This window comes from Nicotiana tomentosiformis, chromosome 3 (assembly GCF_000390325.3).
Source record: "Nicotiana tomentosiformis chromosome 3, ASM39032v3, whole genome shotgun sequence".
Lineage (NCBI taxonomy): Eukaryota > Viridiplantae > Streptophyta > Magnoliopsida > Solanales > Solanaceae > Nicotiana > Nicotiana tomentosiformis.
In genome coordinates, this window is record NC_090814.1 from 20,244,644 (window position 1) to 20,264,874 (window position 20,231).

At 37.2% G+C, this 20,231-nt stretch overlaps 1 protein-coding gene across 1 annotated transcript; it reads left to right on the forward strand.

Annotated features, from left to right (window-relative positions):
• Positions 1–9,871: 9,871 nt before the first annotated feature.
• On the forward strand, positions 9,872–10,717 carry LOC138907458 (uncharacterized). The gene is made up of 2 exons (XM_070198056.1): positions 9,872–10,303; positions 10,388–10,717. Exons 1-2 carry the CDS (start codon positions 9,872–9,874, stop codon positions 10,715–10,717), a joined length of 762 nt encoding a protein of 253 aa, XP_070054157.1.
• Positions 10,718–20,231: the final 9,514 nt, after the last annotated feature.

Sequence of the window (20,231 nt, forward strand, 5' to 3'; positions counted from 1 at the left end):
CAAGAAAGAAGAAAAATGCAGCAAATTGAGAGGCATTGCGTGATTCCATTGAACCAACAATTATGGGAAAATAGAGTTTTCAATTAAAATTTTCCATTCTTTTTAATTGCCCGTAATCGTATGGTTTTTCCTGACGAAACTATATATGCCTCTAATATTTGAGTTACGGAAAAAATTACCGGCAATTATGGCCACTGAATAGTTGTCGCTAAAGCTCCATTTTGTAGTAGTGTTAGAGTTGCCCTCTCTTGTTTCTCTCTTGATGGTGACACATGGATTGTGATAAATTGACAGATGTTGGTAGATTCTGTTGGCCCAAGTGAATGTTAGTTTTGAAGATTGACAAAGGAAGCTCAGGCATAAACCAGGTCCATCCCTTGTGTGCATAGACACGGGCAGATTTGAGCATGTGGGATGCACGTGAAGGAGATAAACTTAACTTGATAAAATTGATATCTCCTGATCGAAAAGGTTGCATAATTGAGAAGGACTCCTCACTCAAAGAGAACACTATCCAAGATAAGGGAGGAGTTAGAAGTTGAGATCAACTAGAACTCTTCCACCAAGGAAGAGTAGCATTAGAACTCTAGTTATTTCTTTATCTACTAATTCTATATATTGTAGGATGTTCTCATTCTACAGGGAGGCACAAAAGCAGAAGTTAAACGTGAATTGAGAGCAAAATAGCAAGGCATTTTGCAAGCAATTCGTGTGTGATTCAAGTGTGCAAACCTGAAGCTACATGAACCAGATAGAAGAACCAGTTCCAAGCGTCTGTCTTTTATTCTAGTTCAATTGTAGTAGGTATTTTCATATTGTACCTTTCAGCTTTATCTAGAGGCAATTGTAATAGGTACTAAGAGTATTCAAGTTAGAGTTAACTTGAAGTTGTCGCAGCAGTTAGAGGCTGGTTGCCACAACGAAATTAGAGTTAATCCTAGGTTTACAAAAGTATTTTGTAAATGCAGTTTTTGACTCAGTGATTTAGTGGAGAGTTTGGGAAAATCCTACTGAGAAGTAGATCATGACTTTTTCACCTTTTGAGCCAGGTATTTTTTATGTAAAATACTTGTGTTCTTTACTTTCCGCATTTATTATTTCAGCAATAGTAGGTTAAGAAACACTTGGAAGAACCAGGTCCTTCCATAATCAGTTTAAGCGAAAAATTGGACACCACACAAATCACCCCCCTCTTGTGTGGTATTGAAGTTAAAACATCAATTGGTACCAAAGAAGGTTATCCTTGAAGAGTCTAACACCTTAGGAGAAGATCAAGATGAGTACACCACCTGGAAACTGGGAAGAGCAATCCACTGCTAGGCCACCGCTCTTCAACGACTAGTATTACTCTTGGTGAAAAAACAAGATGAGAGATCACATCATAGGAGAAGACTATGAGCTATGAGACATTTTCACAGATGGCCCACTGACTACCATGAAGATATATGCCGAAGGAGAAGAGGTGGTAAAGACAAGAGCTGACTGCACTGCTGACGACTTGAGGAAATGGGAGAAGAATGCTAAAGCCAAAAAATGGCTTGTTTGTGGACTCAGTCCAGATGAGTACAGTAGAATCCAAAGTTGTACCACTACTAAGAAAATCTGGGATACTTTGCAAGTGGCCCATGAAGGAACACCTCAAGTGAAGAGGTCTAGAGGAACACTACTATATTCTCAATATGAGAATTTCACCATGAAGGAAGAGGAAATCATCCAAGAGATGTATACAAGGTTCACCACACTGACAAATGAACTTAAGTCTCTTGGAAGGATTATTTCTGAAGAAGACAGAGTTGAGAAGATTTTGACAAGGGTTCTGCCAGTTACTTGGGAGAGCAAAATCACTGCCATTCACGAATCAAAGAACATTGCCACTCTTAAGTTGGATGAGCTAATTGGAAATTTCATTGCTTATGAACTTAGAAAGGCAAACCATGAAGATGGATGTACCTAAGAAGGAAAGGAGCCTGACACTCAGAATCACTGAAGGTTGTGATCTAGAAGATAATGAAATGGCTATGATCACAAAGGACTTCAAGAAGTACCTAAAGAGAGGAAAGGGTCCTTCAAGAAATAGAAGCTACAGCAAACCAAAGGCTCCCGAAAGGCAAACCAATGAGGGATGCTACAAGTGTGGTAAGACTGATCATCACATCAAGAACTACCCTCAATGGGAAATTGAATAGAAGAAGGAAAGAGCTGAACGAAGAAATAGGAAGAAGGAACAGGTTCAACCCAAGAAGAACCAAGGATCAACAAAGGCTATAGTTGCTGCTTGGGGAGAAAGCTTATGTGAATGCTCAGATGATGAAGAGATGAACAAGCACTTATGGCCATTGGAGAATCTGATGAGGAATCTGAGGTAAGTGTAATTTATCTCAAAGACAAGATAAAATATTTGTCTAAAGAAAGGCTATTTGAATTACTTCTAGATTTCATTGATGAATCTGAGGATGTAAACAATGAAAAGGAACAGCTGTCAAAGGAATGTGTGATTTTGAAAGCAAAGTGTAAGAACCTGGAACTTAGGGTTAGTGAGACTATAAATGAAAATACTGCATTAAAGAACCAGGTTCATGCATTTGAATCAAATGTCCTAGAACTTAGATCTGAAAAACTAAAACTGAAATTAGGAACAAGTAAGAAGACAATTGATTGCACACAACTCACTCTAGAAGAAAATGTAGGTAAACTAAAAGATGAGTTATATAAGAAGGATGAGAAGGTTAGAATTTTGAAAGAGGATCTAGGCAAAGTCAAGCATGAACTAGACAGAACTTGTAAATGGAACAGGTCCTCCGATGCACTTTCATGGCTATAGGAACATCATAGTAGCAATAGAAGAGGACTTGGCTTTGGGAATATGCCACCTAAATGGGATCCCAAAAGCAAGTACCTTACACTTCCTGAGAACAAGATTTGTACTCACTGTGTCACTATAAAAGTGAATGCAATGCAAAAGAAAAGGCAAGCCAAAAGAACAAAGAATTTGTTCAAGGGAAAAATAGGCTACCAAGTTGGGCTAAAAAGAATCTGATTCATCCTTTTGCCTATAGAAAGGGACTCAAACTAGTTTGGTTCCTAAGTCTAACCCCTGATTTCCTTTTGCAGGTCCAAGTGAAGGGGAGCAGCCAAATATGGTACATGGATAGTGGCTGCTCAAAGCACATAACAGGAAGCAAGAACCAGTTCCTTTCACTTGAGGACCTCAAAGGAGGTAATGTCTCATTTGGAAATGAGAATAAAGGTGAGATCATTGGGGTTAGAAAGGTAGGTAAGACTAATTCTCACTCTATTGAGAATGTCTACTTGATAGATGACCTAAAATACAGTCCAATCAGTGTATCACAACTTTGTGATAGACGTAACTTGTAGCATTCACCTCTACCAAATATTTTATGATTAATCTTACAACTGACAATATTGTTTTGTAGGAAAAAAGAGTGAACAATATATACATTGTATATCTGTCCACACTTTCAAAAAAAGAACTCACTTGCTTAAGTGTGTTGGACAATTATCCCCTCCTTTGGCACAAGAGACTTGGACATGCAAATCTGAGTCAACTCAACAAATTAGTCTCCAAGGACCTGGTGATAGGGTTGCCTAACATCAAGTTCAAGGAAGACAAAGTGTGTGAGGTGTCACGCCCCAAACTCGGGGAGCGCAATCGGCACTCAACCGAGAGAACCCGACCGAGCAAGCCTGTTAGATTTCCTTCTACCCAAACTTATCCATGAATAAAGAGGAGATGTACTCCATTAATCAAACACTGTAAAGATTTTATTAACAACTTCCTTTTCATTCTCATTAGCAGCTTCATTCATAATTTCCAAAATATTACGAGTTTATAGAATTAATGAAAAAAAAATATGATTTCCAAATACCAACATTTCTAGTTCAATTCCCAACATCAACTACAACCCACAACCTGTCTACAAAGCCTCTAAGTACAATAGAAGAGTAATATAGAAACGTCGGCAACAAGGCCCCAGTTATACCTCAAAACACAGTACATGAGAAACAAAAGATACATGACCCCGAAATGAAGTGGGGCTCACCAAATCAACTGAAAAGAGTGTACTGCTATAACTGGTCAATGCCGCCTGCTGAAGAACCACCTGCATCCATTAAAGATGCAGCGCCCCCGGCAAAAAGGGACGTTAGTATTGTCGAATAACACTAGTATGTATAACTAAAAATTCTCTTTCAAAATAGAATGCCCATATAAGAAAAGGCAACACATAGAAACAGCAAGTCACAATCAACAATATCCAAACGTCCAATTACAACATAATAATTTTCATAATACGAACTTCATATATAATTTTGGTTGGGAGATCATTAGCACCGATATACCACCGTCTTTATTAGCACGGAGTGCGATCACGTCCGATCGGCTAGGACATCTCCCCACGAACAATGTGGTTTGACATGAGATGCGAAAGAAAGTTGTTACCAAGAGTAGTACCACCATATGCGCAATATGGCATCTGATCTCCACCCGATTAGCTAGGCCGCCTTCCCACATATGCCGTGCGGGTTGACTTTTCCAATCCACAAAGGTTCCAGTTTCATCCCAATTAAGGGGAATAATATCACAATCCACCCTACACCGGCACGTGTAGTTTTAGGTGTGGGCCTTATGACCCACCCTTCCTCGGTATTGCTAATGATGCTCCGAAAAATATTTTTTATTTGATTTGCAAACAGAAATATCATAAATACAATTGTAATCACCTCAACATCTTTCACATTGTATAAATTCTCATTAGTATTTCCAGTCATTCACAACGACAATATTTTCTTGGCTCATTAGGCCATTCACAAGATTCTTTATTCCTGGCACGATGGCTGTATTTCATATTTCACACTTTCACCTCTTTCAATTTCAAAGATCACTATCAAGTATTAACATATAGGATATTTCAGAAATCATATACTTCAAATCTATTTGAAATGGAAACTTCAAACACAAATGGTTTCTTCCCAAAGAATGAGGCATACCAACCAACAATAGAAACACACATGAAAAATCATAAACAGTCAATACACCATTTATTCTTACAATGCTCTTCCCTAGCAATGACAATATAACATTTCAACACATGAGTATATAGAACTCGAATCACACTAGATATATTTATAAAGCAAAGCATTAGTTAAAGCAGCCACTAATGGGCATGAATTCAGTACAAAAGCTCTTAGGCAAATTCTATTTTTCAAATCACTTTTAACACAGTTGAGTCGAGGCTCATTTCATATTCTCTATCGCATCTTCTCAAATCATTTGCACTACTAGACACAATCATAACTTAAATTCTTGGCACGTTGGCCACACTCTATATCTCCAATTAACTTATTTCACTTCCAACCATCTTTATAGATTATCAAAAATAAGACATTTCCGAATCAAGTCTTTAGGTACACATACGTGCAATTAAGAATCTTAAGAATATTGAGATTTTCTCACACAATTTGGAATACTATCTTTCATTGAAACACGACTCAAAGCCATAACCTTTTAATACGCAACCGATACTTTGAAACTTACGGAAACATTATGGAATTCAATTCCAAGAGAGAAAGTTTAGCCAACATACCTCAATCGAGCTTCCTTAACTCTAGAATGATTCAGAATTCTTAGCAATCCCGGTCTATTTTAAGACATAACAAAATTGAACAATAATTAGGAAGATATTCATGGTCTCAGCTCATTTGAGCATTTTATCAAAGACTAGGTGTGCAAATTTAACCACAAGGTTCTTCTACAAGATTTCCTTCACTCCACAACCTAATCCTTACTTATTTCAGTTCAACAATCTTCCCACAATTCTTATTGGTACATGCATGTATAAGTAATAATCTCATACCCATGAATCATACTCCTAATCAACCATCTTCTACCCAAATTCGAAATTGAAAACTAGGGTATGGAACCTTACCTCTTAGATGAAGAACTTGTGGGTTTTTCTTGTTAATCTTTCAAGATTTGAGCAAGACTTGATGAATAATTAGCCTAGGGTTTTCCTCTCTCTCTAAAACACTCTCCCTTCTATCTAAAACATCAGATTTTTGCTCAAAAATGACCCAAAGCGCGTATTTAACGAAGTAGGGTCGGGTTTTAAAACCCAAAAATAGAGCTCCGAAACAGGTTCTGCGGTTGTATATGCGACCGCATAATAGATATGCGGATCGCATATCGGTTGCATAATTACAGACCAAAATGATCAAAATTTTATCCGTGTATGCGGTCACTATGCGGTCCGCATAACTGTTATGCGATCGCATAATGCACTGCATAATAGTTATGCGGTCGCATAGCCGACCACATAATTGCCCCCAGACTGGCCCTTCTCCTGCTCACTTCTGCGGCCATTATGCGGCCCACAGAGTGATTATGCGGTCGCATAATGGACCGCATAAACGCGTTTTTCTGCCAAAAAGTTTTTCTTTACCTTCCGGTGCTTTGTTCAACCCAAAAAGTCCGAACCGCGGCTTGCAAGCTCGCCGCGAAGATTTTATACCATCCTCAAACACGTAAGCCTATATGGCACCACGAAACCTTGAATTCACTTGCGAAATTTACGGGAATTTACACTGAAATGCTTTAAAAAATTCTGGGGTGTTACATGAGGCTTGTGAAAGGGGGAAGCAGGTAAGATCCTCTTTTAAATGTAAGAAAGTGGTAAGCACCACCAGGACGATAGAACTGGTTCATATTGATCTCTGTGGTCCAATGAGAACATTAAGCAGAGGTGGTAAACGATATGTGATGGTGCTTGTTGATGATTACTCTAGGTTTACTTGGACATTGTTTTTAACATCTAAAGATGAAGCATTTGACATGTTCACTTCTTTTGTTAGAAAAACTTAGAAACAACTAAGTAATCAACTTGCATCAATTAGGTCTGATCATGGCACTGAATTTGAGAATGCTAAATTTGCTGAATTTCTCTGCTCCTAGGACTCCACAGCAAAATGGAGTAGTTGAAAGAAAGAATAGGATACTTGAAGCTATGGTTAGGACTATACTTCTTTCTTGTAAACTGCCCCATAACTTCTGGGCAAAAACTATAAATACTGTATGCTACATCATAAATAGGTGCATGACTAGATCTCTTGTAGAGAAGACTCCCTATGAGTTACTTAAAGGGAGAAAACCAAATATATCCCATCTTAGGGCATTTGGATGCAAGTGCTTTGTGCACAACAATGGTAAAGACTCCCTAGGCAAGTTTGATCCTAGAAGTGATGAAGGAGTATTCTTGGGATATTCTTCACTTAGCAAAGCTCATAAGTTCTATAACAAAAGAACTATGTGTGTTGAAGAAAGTGTTCATGTGGTTTTTGATGAAACTAACATTCTTTCTGAGAGACAGGAACATGACGATGAGGCAATTGGGCTGGTAAGAAACTTAAATGAAACCACAGCCTAGACTGAAGCTGCACTGGAAGAAGGAACAAGTGATGGAACAGGTTCTTCCACCCATAGCGGCATGACATGGGGAAGAGAACAAAGAGAAAATTATCCCCAAACCTCAATGGAACCTGTCTAAGAACCTGTTCCACAACAGCAAAACACTGAAGGAACATCAAGGGGAAACCAGTTGGTTGTGAAATCTTACAAGTATCAAAGTTCTCATCCCATTGAGAATATAATTACTGATCCAACCTCTGGAATCAAAACTAGATCTTCATTAAAGAATATTTGTGCTTTTGATGCTTTCTTATCTCTTATTGAACCTAAAAATGTTGCTGAGGCTTTGCAGGATGCATACTAGGTAAATACAATGCAAGATGAACTCAACCAATTTGAAAGGAGTCAAGTTTGGCATCTGGTATCAAGACCCAAGGACAAATCAGTAATTGGCACAAAATGGGTCTTTAGAAACAAACTTGATGAAGATGGAACAGTTACAAAGAACAAGGCAAGATTGGTGGTTCAAGGATATAGCCAAGAGGAGGGCATAGACTATGATGAAACCTTTGCTCCAGTTACAAGGTTGGAAGCAATAAGACTCCTCATAGCCTTTGCTGCTTACATGGAATTCACCCTTTACCAGATGGATATCAAGAGTGCCTTCCTCAATGGCTATCTAAAGGAAAAAGTATTTGTCAAGCAACCTCCGGGTTTTGAAAGCAAGGAGAGTCCTGATCATGTGTACAAACTTGACAAAGCACTTTATGGGCTAAAGCAGGCTCCAAGAGAATGGTATGAATGATTTTCAAAATTTTTGCTTGAGCATGACTACAAGAGAGGTATAGTTGACAATACTTTGTTCTTGAAAGAAAAAGTTAAAGATATCTTGGTAGTTCAGATATATATTGATGATATAATCTTTGGAGCAACTACTGATAAGTTAAGTAAAGTATTTGCTAAACTAATGGGGGCTGAATTTGAAATGAGCATGATAGGTGAGCTTAATTTCTTTTTAGGCTTACAAATTAAATAAAATTCAAATGGAACTATGATCCATCAGCAGAAGTATGCAAAAGAGTTGCTTAAAAGGTTTAAAATGGATGATTTCAAAGAAATTGACACTCCTATTGCAACATCTACAAAGTTGGATATAGATGAACCTGATTCTTCTGTTGATCAGAAGTTGTATAGGGGAATGATTGGCTCATTGTTGTATCTCACTGCTAGTAGACCTGACATTGTTTTTAGTGTAGGCGTTTGTGCAAGATTTCAGAAAAATCCAAAGCAGTCTCACTTGACTGATGTCAAGAGAATTTTGAGATATCTAAAAGGCACCACTTATCTTTGTCTATGGTATCCAAAAGGTAGTAATTTCAGTCTAGTGAGATATGTTGATGATGATTATGCAAGTTTTCTTGTGGATAGAAAGAGCACCTCAGGTATGACACACTTTCTTGGCTCATGTCTTGTGTCTTGGGCTACCAAAAATCAATATTCAGTGGCCTTATCTACTGCTAAAGCTGAGTATGTTGCTGCTGCTTCATGTTGTGCTCAATTGTTATGGATCAAACATCAATTAATGGACTTTGGAATTAATGTTAGTTGTATCCCCATTTTTTTGTGATAACACTAGTGCTATTAGTATGACCAAGAACCCGGTTCATCACAAGAGAACTAAGCACATAGATGTTAGGCATCACTTTTTGAGGGATAACTATGAAAAGGGTTTGATAACTGTGGAGTTTTGTGCTACTAACAAGCAAATAGCTGACATCTTCACAAAAGCTCTAAGTAGAGATCACTTTGAAAGGAACAAGTTAGAATTAGGGATAATTAAGTTCACCTAGAAGGACCAGTTCAAAAATTCATAATGAAAAAAAAAAAATCTTGGTTAGAAAATATGTAAATTTTGTATATAACTAGATTAAATTTTGCTCAGTCTCATACTTTCAATAGTATACTCTTGTGCCATGTGCTAAAATGATTCATTAATCTCTAATGATATGTTTTCTAATTTGGAAAATTTAGATTTGCCCAAGACAATTCTCATTGAAGAACCTGGTTCATCAAGATTACTCGGTATATTTTCTACACTCTGCATAATTTAAAATAATAATATTTGGATCATGAGCAGAGTCCTACTTAATTCCTAACTCTTTTGGACTTATCCGTTATAAGTAAACCAGTTCCGTTCAAAAGACTGCTAACCGAATTGAAGTACCTAGATTCTAGGGATACACTCCAAAGTCTTTTCAAAACTGAAATTCAGTTTGATTAGACTTCTAAAAGTCTGAAAAGCTTTCGTTACCCCATTAATTACTCCTCTTTAAATTGATCAGCTTTATTGTTTTCTTCACTCCATTCTTTTCAAGCCGTCAAATACTCTTCATATTCTCTCATCTTCCAAACACAATCCAATTCTCTTCTCTCCCATACCCAAGCACAGAAATGGCTAACACTCCTGAAAATCCTTCATCTCCACCCAAGGAAATCACACCCACACCATCTATCACACCTTCAACCATACCTCTGTCTAAGAAAGGAAGAACTAAGATGCTTGCTCGCAAAACTATAGCAGGGAGCGCATTATCCAAGAAATTAGATAAACAATTGAAGGATAGCCAGGTCCAAGAACCTCAGGAATCTGAAGACTCATTTAAATCTGCTACTGAGGGGGAAGAAACAATTTCTTCTAAAATTGAACAGGTATCTTTTGGCCCTAAAGCTACTCCTGAGACAATTTCTGAAGTTGATACAAATTTAGAAAATAGCTTTGTGCTGGTAGGGTCTATAGCAGGTGTTGAAACTACAGAGTCTGGAGAAGTTGATGGTAAAAATAAAAAGGGAAAAGAAAAAGAGAGCAAGGGAGTTAGGAGTGCTGTGAGGGGAAAGGGTAAAAGAGTGGTTGATTCTTCACACACTCCTGTTAGTTTAACCAAAGACACAGGTGCAATGGTTGTTTAGGGAGAAAAATCTGCTGAAGTAGAGGACACTGTAAAGAAAACAGGGGGAAGTGGGTCTGGCAAAGCTGCTGAAGGGCTGGTTCAGCTTGGAAAAAATAGAGATGAGCCTATTTCATGTGAACAGGAAACCCTAGCAGATCTACTGAAAAGAGTGACTGAGAGTTATAATTCAAAGAAGAAAGGAAGTTCAAAGGCGAATACCCCTGGCACTGCTAGGGCTAACAAGAAAAGGATGGCTGCCCCTTCTGTTACTGTTGAAATTCCTCCCACAAGAGGAAGAGCCACAAGAAGTCAGCTAAAGCAGAATGAGGTAGAACTGCAGAAAGCCTAAGAAGAAAGTAGAAGAAAAACAGTTGTTAAGGGAAAGAAGAAGGTGGATGAGCCTGTTGAGGCTGTTGACATTGATGAGATGGACCTGGTCTTCGAGATGAATATGAAACTGAAGAAGTGGAGGTTCTGACTCCCAAAACCAAGAAACCCAAGACTTCCACTAAGAAGTCTATTTTAGAGTCAAAGTCTGCTGAACTATCCTCCTTGGCAAAAAGAACAAGGTCTGCTGTGAAGGCAAAACAAGTCAAAAATGTTGAAGAAAAGGAATGGGGTGGAGAGGAAGAAGATGATTGTGACACTGATAAAGACAAGATGGCCAAGTTTGGCAAGAGGACAATTTTGAAGGGCAGACTCCTTAGAGACTTGGAGGAGCAAGGAATGGTGTTGCTTTTGGAGAAGTTGGAGTTGCAAGGCTGGAAGGACATGGTCCTTCAGATGGATGGCAAGTTGGCCAGAAATGAAATTGTTGAGTTTATGGAAAATATTGAGGTGAAAGATGGAAGGGTTACAAGTAAAGCGAAATGAGTGCAAGTCTCCGTCGATATGAAAGAGTTAGGAAAAATTCTGGGTGTACCTGCTGAGGGGTACAATGACTATACAAAGCTTAAGTGGCCAGGCCTAGAAAATCTTCCTACTGCCGTTACCATTACCAGAACATTCAATGACAATGAGGATAAAGTTGGGCCCAAGCCTGTGTACAAGAGTGAGATGAAGCCACCCCACAAGGTGCTGTTCAAATTTGTCAACAAATGTGTTCTACCAAGGCAGGAAAGGAGACACATTGCAAACTTTATGGACTTGGTCCTTATGGAGAGTTTAGATAGTGGGATGCAGATTAATTGGCCTGGATTTATAATCCAGCTTCTTGATAGGGTTCTAAATGGCACCAAGACTTATGCCATTCCCTATGGCTTCATTCTCACAGCTGTGCTTGCACATTTCAAGGTATCTATGAAGAAGTGGGAGGCTGGTACAAGTAAGGATCATTTTGGAGCAAATACTCTGATTGCTTGTGACTATGAAGTCCATGCCACTCCTAAAGAACCCGGTTCATCCAAGAAGGTACCAGTGAATAGCAAGATACGAGTCTTGGTGCAAGAAAGTGGGGCTAAGGATGCTGAGATTGAGAGGCTGAAGAAGAGGTTGGCAGAGGTGGAGACTGAGAGAGATGTTCTCAGAACTGAGCTGACAAGAGAAAAGGAGAAGAATGATGGCATTCTTCAGGATATGCTGAAACTCCTCCAAGCCAAAAATCAAGCACCTAGTTCTTCCCAGCCTTAAGCCTCCTAGCCTAGTGTAGATCAACCAGTGACCCAGTTCGGGATTTTTTGTTTCTTTTGCTCATGTTTCCAGTGTTTTTATTTCTTCTTATGCTTTGTGGTAGAATTTTATCAATCATCAATAAAATTCATTGTCTTTTGCTCTAACTGTTTATTTATATTTCTTTGATGGTTAAAATTCTTAGCTTGATCTATAATGATTAATCCATGATTGCATTTGAAGTAGCCTAGTGGCCATGAGTAAGTTTTAAAATCTGGTTATCTTACTTATTTATGCAACTTTTCGATGATGCCAAAAGGGGGGAAAAGGTTGTGTTTTACACTTTGAATAGTGATGTTTATAACTTAATGTACCTGGTCCTTGATGACAAGTGATTAAAAGGAAAAATATTTCTAACATTGTGTTGATGTTGAGCTAAGTTGAAACATGGCCTAAGCTTATGAAAAAACACAGAGTTTGTCATCATCAAAAAGGGAGAATTTGTTGGCTCAAGTGAAGGTTAGTTTTAAAGATTGACAAAGAAACCTCAGGCATGAACCAGGTCCATCCCTTGTGTACATAGACACGAGCAGATTCGAGCATGTGGGATGCACGTGAAGGAGATAAGCTTAACTTGGTATAATTGATATCTTCTGATCGAAAAGGTTGCATAATTGATCCAAGGAAGAGTTAGAAATTGAGAAGGGAGGAGTTAGAAATTGAGATAAACTAGAACTCTTCCACCAAGGAAGAGTAGCATTAGAACTCTAGTTATTTCTTCATCTACTAACTTTATATATTGTAGGATGTTCTCATTCTACATGGAGGTACAAAAGCAGAAGTTAAACTTGAATTGAGAGCAAAATAGCTAGGCATTTTGCAAGCAATTCGTGTGTGATTCAAGTGTGCAAACTTGAAGCTACATGAACCAGTTCCAAGTGTCTGTCTTTTATTCTAGTTCAATTGTAGTAGGTATTTTCATATTGTACCTTTTAGCTTTATCTAGAAGAAATTGTAATAGGTACTCAGAGTATTCAAGTTAGAGTTAACTTGAAGTTGTCGCAGCAGTTAGAGGCTGGTTGCCACAACGGGATTAGAGTTAATCCTAGGTTCACAAAAGTATTTTGTAAGTGCAGTTTTTGGCTCAGTGATTTTGTAGAGAGTTTGAAAAAAGCCTACTGAGAAGTAGGTCATGATTTTTTCACCTTTTGAGCCAGGTATTTTTTCACATAAAATACTCGTGTTCTTTACTTTTCGCATTTACTATTTCAGCAATAGTAGGTTAAGAAACACTTAGTTGAACCAGGTCCTTCCATAATCAGTTTAAGCGAAAAATTGGACACCATACAAATCACCCCCTCCCCCCTTGTGTGGTATTGAAGTTAAAACATTATATTATGATATAGAATTCGATGATAGCGAGTTTCGAGCATAAACGTGGAAGCTTTGACCATGCAAGTGAATCTGTTATGCCTTGTTATGCATTATATATATTTTCTATGTTAAATTTTGACATGCTACTCGACGTCTATGTTATATGTTGATGACTTGTTAATCAAGATTTAATTATCCATGTTGAGTTGATAGCTCTTGATATGATATTTGACGATGTTGCATCTTTTGTTATAGTTTGTTGTAAATAATTATTCAGTCACATATTTATTTGATTAGTGAGTATCACATGACTTGAACCTCGTCACCACTTAACCGAGGTTAGTCTTGATACTTAACGAGTATACGTTGTCCCGTACTCATACTACACTTTTACATATTTGAGGTAGCGTTGCATGTTCGCTCGTAGACCCTTGGAGTCCACTTCCCCTATCATTCATATTGTTATCTATAAATTTAGAAAGTATTGTATTATTGCAATATTTTTTGTATTCTGTTTTAGATCCCATGACTCTATACCACCAGGTGTTTGGAAAATTTGACGGTGTAGTATTTTATGCTATCTATTGTTAAAGATTTATTTCGCTATTTATGTTAAATTGTATTTTGTTTCGTTGGATTTTATTTGTATTATATGTTAGATTACCTAGTCTTAGAGGTTAAGTGCCATCACGACTGTTGGTTGGATTTTGGATCGTGACAGAAACTCACACGAGCCCTCGGGATCCATTCAAAACATTTCAATTAGTCCAAATCCCTATATGGACTTATGGCTAGAAACACGAAGTAAAATGCTATAAATCAAATTGATAACTCAAATTAACTTGAGAATCTTAAACTTCCATTTGTTATGCAATAATGTCGAGATGCATCTGAGCCCCTCAGGACCTAATTCGAATATATATACTCGTTCAAAATCATCATACGAACATATAAAAACTTCCAACTATGAAACTAAGTTCGTTTGCTCCAATTGTTGATCTTGGTCAACTGTATGAACTTTAATGATTCAAGTTAGAATTCAAGTGTTCCTAAATACTCTCGAACCGTTCGGGACACAAACCACCGATACCCGTGAGTCATAAATAACTAAATGAACCTACCAGAAGTCTCAAACAAGGGAATGTGGTGCTAAACTCAAAATGACCAGTTGGGTCATTACATTCTCCCCGCCTTAAAAATATTAACGTGCCAAGTATCTTACTGAAATCGTCAAGCAGTTGTATAAACTTATCACACACATTCTCGCTGCTATCTCATGTCACCTTCGTATAGATAATAACGTTGGTATATCTTAACTGAGGATTCCTTCTACGACTTTAGCTTATAAGCTCATAAATCATTCTTTGATATCTTGAACTTCCTCAAGAGTCTAATTCTCATATATATATATATATATATATATATATATATATGCACTATTTCAATCTGAATAACCTGTGTCGAGTCATAAATGGACAACTGGAACGTAACCACGTGATATATCCCATATGTTTTATATTCATAGCAATACCTCTTGGTCACGATAACTCCTCGTTACTAAATCTGGTGCCAATAAAATGCCCAAATTTAAATAGATCATTCTCCCAAATCTTCATGACACTGCTAATAAAAAGAACTTTGTAGAAACTCATAACCACCCATCATAACTTTAGGTCATGGATTTTTCTTTTTCAATTTAATCCATTTCATGCTTTGTGTTGCCTGAAAGAGTTTTTATTCCAAACCGACCTCATTGAAGTTTAATTTCAGTAATTCCAGGTCCATTATCTTAATACCATCAAATACAAGTTTCTCAACCAACAAGTCACACTAATTATCACATAATATCTCAAAAAATATAGTTGCGCAATATACTAATAATTGCCGAAATATGTCAAATCTGTAAAAAAGCTACTGGTGACATTACTTCATGAGTCTATGGTAGTACTTTTCAATAAGTCTGTGAGCATTTGTATACCTCACCCAAATTATCTGTTAATTAGCAGATAAGAAAACCAACTCAATCCAGTCTGTGTACCAAAAACACTTGGTATAACTATCGTAATAGCACTGTGGACTTCCACTCTCATTAAATCTAATAGAAACAAGTATCTCTTAGAACCGTAACAAATGACATATCCATATGTCATCTTGCATTGTATGAACAAATCTAACCTGGCATAGAACATGTGGTCTCAATTGCCTACCAGTAGTCACCCAAACTGAACTTTTATTCTTCCAAAATATGTTATAAGCCTTCCATAATTTCATAATGTCCCATTCTAATCTCCACGCATAGATATTCAAGTAATCTCTAAACCACCATTTTTAACTATGGATACATATGCATACCATTATCAACTCAATTATGAAGCGCCATGTCTTGTAACCTTCCTTTTATATTTCTTCATTCGTACAAGTCACACATGATTGATGCAGCATCATGGAACACAAATGCATAAGATTACCAAATTTCTAATTGTTTATCACGGCCCAAATCCCACCATGACCGTGATTGGACCTAACTTAACGTGCTAGATGAACCAACATACATAAAAAACCATAACAAGATAACAGAAATAATGATCAACTATCATAATATAATTAAAAGCGTGAATAAGTATGAAATCAATATCAAAGTGCAGAAGGTACTACATCAACTCCAAAACCTGATAGCACATGTCAGGAGCTACTAACTGGAATACGACATAGTCTCAAATACAAAAGTACTATCTGAAATACGAAAATAGTAGAATAAATAAGAAAAAGACTCCATAAGCTGTGAATCCAAGAGCAATAGCTCACCAAGAAGTCTCCAAGTCACGCTCCTAGGCACTCTCCTGAATGTCGTTAGGATCAACACTAGGATCTGCACAAAAATATATAGAAATATAGTATGAGTACGATAGACAAAGTGTACTTAGTAAGTTTCAAGAATAACCCCAACTAAATAGTAGCGATATTTTGATAGAAGATACTCAGTTTCCACAACTTGTTCAATTCATAAGCATGTATAGAATTAGAGAAAAAATAACCAAAACACAACGGATATACATAATAAGGTGTATAGTCAACGAAGAATATAGTAAGCATGCTTTTTCAGATAAATTGATAAAAAGTATAAATCAAGGCACCGAATCTACATAAAGATAATATGCAACATCTAAAATTTATATGAATGCTTCTATACGAGTCTAAAATGCTTATGTATGATAAAGACTCAAATATTACCCCGGTCGATACCTCTCCGGTGCCTAAGTCCTCCATGTTATCCACTATCACTACGCACACACGACGCAATGTAACATGGGTACTCACGTGACTCTGAAGGGATGTATCCAAATCCATGTACTCGAGCATTATAGCTATATAATCAATCTTCAATATCTCTAAAATCAGTCATCAATCACACGAAATAAACAACTATGCCAACGTTAGTCCATATTAGAGAATTATATTAAGAGGTGTATGAATATGAACAAGAGATAAGCGTGTATGATGCATATGTACAGAGAGAAAACATACAGAGATGTACGTATACAACAGCCTATCATGTCCAAATAAGGAATCGAAAGCTTAGTCATGATTTCTGGCTTGAGTAACGATGCTCAACTAGTCATACAAAAAAACAAGGCACGTACAAGTAGAACAAGTATCAAAGATAAGGCATGAAAAAGCCTACAATCTACACTAAATATGGTAAAATCTCGGTATTTGCATATACACTCGTCACCTTGTATATATGTTATCCCCAAATATGTGGCATGTAATACATAAGTCTATTTTAGGAAAGATTCCCTCATGTCGAGCCTAACTTGAATACTTATCTTCTCTAAAGTAGGCTTCAACCTATCAAAATGCCTTTTTCCTCTATCCCTGTCCTCTAAATGCCCAAAATCTAGTCAAGGAATACTCAATAGGGTCAAATAAAACTATAAGAATCAAATTCAAATAATAAAGCTTTTATCTTTAATAAAATAAAAAAGTCAATAAAAGGCCCACATGGTAAAACTTTGGAATGAAAGATGGATCACGTCGACTCATAGCCTCACGAGTCCAAATATGTAATTAGTTCCCAAATCTGGGTCCAAATTGGTGGTGTAAATCCCAAAATATACTTTCGTAACTTTCAGGTCAAAAACCTTTTTTTTTCTTTTAGATAACTTGATTTAGAGGTAAAAATGATGATAGATCCAAATATGTATAGTGTAGCTTTAAAGATAATAAAATAAATTCTATGTATGAAATGGGGTGATATAAGGAAAGCTGAAATTTCAGCAAAAGTGCCGAGTGATTGGCGTTGAGGGGTATGGGACGCCTCTAATCTCGCGTCCCCTTCTGCCACTGCAATATAGGTGGACACAATGCCTCGTGCAAATTTATGTAGTTTTCCCATTACCAAATAAACCTATGTAAAGTCTTAAATATAGGAATGAGGTCGTATAACTCAAAATAATCTGTTGGATTATTACGTTTTTCACCTCTTAAATAGACGTTCTTTCCCCAACGAGTTTAGAAATGTACCTGGATTGTCAAAAAGGTATGAATATCTCCTGTGCCTATCTGATTCTACCTCCCAAGTGGCCCCCTTGCTTGGTTGGCCTTTCCAAAGAACTTTCAACAAAGCAATCTCTTTTGACCTTATCTTCTGGGCCTATTTGCCAAAATAAGCTACTAGCTCTTCTTTATAATCCAAATTATCATCTAAATGCAATGTGTTGAAGCTTAAAGAATGCGATTTGTCTTTATTATACTTCCGAAGCATAGAAACATAATGTACTAAATGTAACCCCGATAGGCTAGGAGGCAATGCAAGCCTGTAAGACACCTTACCAACTCTCTCCAACACCTCTAATGTGCCAATAAATCTGGGACTCAACTTACCCTTCCTCCTAAACCTCATTACACCTTTCATGGGTGAAACTTTCAGACATACCTTCTCACCCTCTATGAATTCCACACCACGAACCTTCTTATCGACATAACCTTTTTGTCACTCGTTGTCGCACCAAAACTATACCCAACAACATATATAGCCTCATCTGGCTCAAACCAACCAACAGAGGAAAAATACTGCTTACTAAACAGAGCCTCATATTGAGCCATTTGAATGCTAGTCAGATAACTATTATTGTAAGCAAACTAAAGGCAAGCACTATTCTAATGACCTCCAAAGTAAATCATACAAGCTCTCAACAATTTATGAATAGTTCACTCAGACTGACCATCAGACTGCAGGTGAAAAACTGTGCTAAACTTAACATGTGCACCTAACTCTTGTTGCACTGCTATCCAAAAGCAAGAAGTGAGCTCATTACCTCGGTCTAAGATAATAGGAATCAGCACACCATGCAAAACAACTATTTCCCAGATATAAATCTGGGACAACCTATCCGAAGTATAAGTAGTCAACACCGGTATGAAGTACGCAGACTTAGTTAATCTATCAACATTGATCTAAATTTCATTAAACTTCCTCAAAGTACTTGATAAGCCTACCACGAATTTAATAGTGATGCGCTCCCACTTCTTCTCCCGTATAACTATCTTCTGAATCAAATCACCCAGTTTCTAATATTTATACTTGACTTGTTAGAAATTCGACCACCGTGAAACATGCCCAATAATGTCCTTCTTCATCCTCCACACCAATAGTATTACTTCAAGTCATAATATATCTTTGTAACACCTAGGTAAATAGAATACTACAAGTTGTGATCCTGTTCAAGTATCAAGTCCCTCAAAATATCTATATTAGGAACACACAACCGAAACTAGAGACACATAACACTATCAACTCCAATGACAACATTCTCGACGCCAGCTCGCTACACAATATCCTTAAGCACTAGCAAATGGAGATCATCATACTACTGAGCCTTAATGTGCTCCAACAAGCACGACTCCCTAACAACTCAGGCAAGAACTCTACTAGGCACACAAATATCCAATCCCACAAAACTATTAGCCAAGTCTTGAATATCTATAGCCACATGTCTATCCTCAACTGGAATGAAGGCTAAGCTATCCATACTCTCTGTCATTCTACTCAAGGCATTCAATACCATATTTATCTTTCCCGGATAATATAAGACAATGATATCATAATCTAAGCATCTCAAACCATATCCGCTGCCTTAAATTCAAACCCTTTAACTTAAACAAGTGCTGAAGTCTACTATGATTAGTATAGATCTCACATGACACACCATACAAGTAATGCCTCCAAATCTTCAGTACATGCACGATAGCCACCAATTCCAAGTCATGAACTGGATAATTCTTCATAAGGGTTCAATATCTATGATGCATAAGCAATCACTCTACAATCTTGCATCAATACACCACCAAGACCAATGTGTAAAGCATTACAATACACCATGAATAACCCTTAACCTATTGACAATACTAATATTGGGGTTGTAGTCAAATTAGTTTTCGACTTCTGATAGCTCTGCTCACACTTAATAGTCCATCTAAATGGAACACATTTCTAAGTCAACTTAGTCAATGGGGTTGTAATGGAAGTATCCCTCAAACGAAATGACAATAATAGTGCCAAACCCAAGAAACTCTGAATCTCCGTATTTATAGTAGGTCTAGGACAATTATGAACTGCCTCAATCTTTTTAGGATCAATATTAATATCATCACCAAATACTACGTGACCCAAGAATACTACTGAGTCTAACCAAAAGTCACATTTAGAGAACTTAGCATAAAACTTTTTTCCCCTTTATAGTCTGAAGCACAATTCTCAAATGCTACTCATGCTCCTTTCTACTACAAAAGTAAACCAAGATATCATCAATGAACACTATAACAAAAAAATCTAAATAATTCTTAAACGCCAGTTCAAATCCACGAACGCTACTTGAACA